The sequence below is a fragment of the Oratosquilla oratoria genome, chromosome 32 (genome assembly GCF_046742065.1).
Source record: "Oratosquilla oratoria isolate Oo_2021 chromosome 32, ASM4674206v1, whole genome shotgun sequence".
Lineage (NCBI taxonomy): Eukaryota > Metazoa > Arthropoda > Malacostraca > Stomatopoda > Squillidae > Oratosquilla > Oratosquilla oratoria.
The window spans coordinates 23,167,786-23,169,436 of NC_134808.1; the positions used below are offsets into that span (position 1 = coordinate 23,167,786).

A 1,651-nucleotide genomic window follows, 5' to 3' on the forward strand; every position below is an offset into this window, starting at 1 on the left:
ACATTCTTATGTATTTCAAATCTCCAAATGTCAAATTAACTTTGCGTCATATACTGAGAAACTGAATGGTAAACTAAGAGAGGATAAACTAAGTATGTAACGCAAAGGTAGTTTGACAATATTTTGGATATTCGGAAAAAAAAAATCCAGAAGATTGTAACCGAGGTCGTTTCCACTCAATCGAACTCACAATGATTGGCGAAGATCGGCCCAATGTGAAGCGGCCTGAATTATGATTGTTACTTTGCTACACCAATCTTCGTACAAGACATTTGATAAGTTCCTTTTTGTGGTCTAGCAGACGATTACAAAAACAAAACATTACCACCTAGTAGTAAACAAGTTAGACAGCACACTTAGTGGACTCACATTTTTACAGTTCCCTTTTCTGGTTTTACAGACAGATACAAGGACAGACTCCTCTTGGCTGTGTCACACAAAACACTTAACAAGTTCTCTTTTCTAGTTTTACATAGGACTACAAGGAAAACTCCTCTTGGCTGTGTTATACTAGACACTAAATTCCCTTTTCAGGTCCCACAGACGACTACAAAGCGAGACTCTTCTTTGCTGTGTCATACAAGACACTTACTAAGCTCCCTCTTCTGGTCCCACAGAGGACTACAAAGAGAAACTCCTCTTTGCTGTGCCATACAAGACATTTACTAAGCTCCTTTTTCTGGTCTTACAGACGACTACAAAGAGAGAATCCTCTTGGCTGTGGAAGGAATCTATCGCATTTCAATGGAACAGGAACTACGAACTCTTCACCAGATAGACAGAGAGTCTTCGACAGCTCCCAAAGAATGGAAGTTCGTGGCACACGTCTTAGATCGCTTCTTCTGCTTTGTCTTCATCCTCCTCGTCATCATCCTCAACTTCTACCTCCTCATGTCGGCACCTGATGAAGAAAAGTATGTGTATTGTCCCATGGGCAAGGACAAGTGCCCTGAGGATTGGGACTACTACAAGTACTTCCCTGGTACTCAAGCCCTGAAAGATCTCCTGAAGAAAATGCTGAAGGAGTTTCACTTCCATGAGGAATATGGACTCGATTCTTCTGATGCCTCAACCGGGTCTTCGTTTCAGTGAATAAACTGGTGGCAGTTGAAATAAATGTAACACATAAGGACACCAAAGGGTCCATTGACATCTGTGAGTTTATATGCAAACTGAGATGTAGGCGACACAGACGACGCAGCAAAGGCAGATTTCCTTTTGCTGAATTGAAGTACAGTTTAACCGCTTCAGTACGATTCAAATTCTCGCGCGCAGCATCGGCTGTCATATGTAATTTGCATCACACTACTCGCGATATAAGATATGAAGTCATTGCTGTATTACACGTTCTCCTTTACTCTGAGTAATAACAAACAGAAAATATTATCAAACTAGTTCACAAATCTTGGGGGTAACTCCTGTACAACTACAAATATATATATACATATATATATATATATATATATATATATATATATATATATATATATATATATATAATCAAGACGCCGACGCCATCATCCTCGTGTACCCACTCGCGTCTCAAGACGCCTACGTAGGCGTCATCGTACCGAAGTGGTTAAACTTCTGTTTCACTTGAAATGTTTCTAGAATGTACTATCTGAGCATTTCAAGTGAGAAGTTGTAACTG

The 1,651-nt window shown here is 39.9% G+C and overlaps 1 protein-coding gene across 1 annotated transcript in view; it reads left to right on the forward strand.

The window, feature by feature from the left end:
* Positions 1-1,378, forward strand: part of LOC143017558 (uncharacterized) — a 5,238-nt gene extending 3,860 nt beyond the window's left edge. Inside the window, exon 3 of the mRNA XM_076172346.1 lies at positions 692-1,378. Coding sequence (XP_076028461.1) covers positions 692-1,092 — 401 coding nt within the window. The 3' untranslated portion in view covers positions 1,093-1,378. The remainder of the gene's footprint in view (positions 1-691) is intronic.
* The last annotated feature ends 273 nt before the right edge of the window (positions 1,379-1,651 follow it).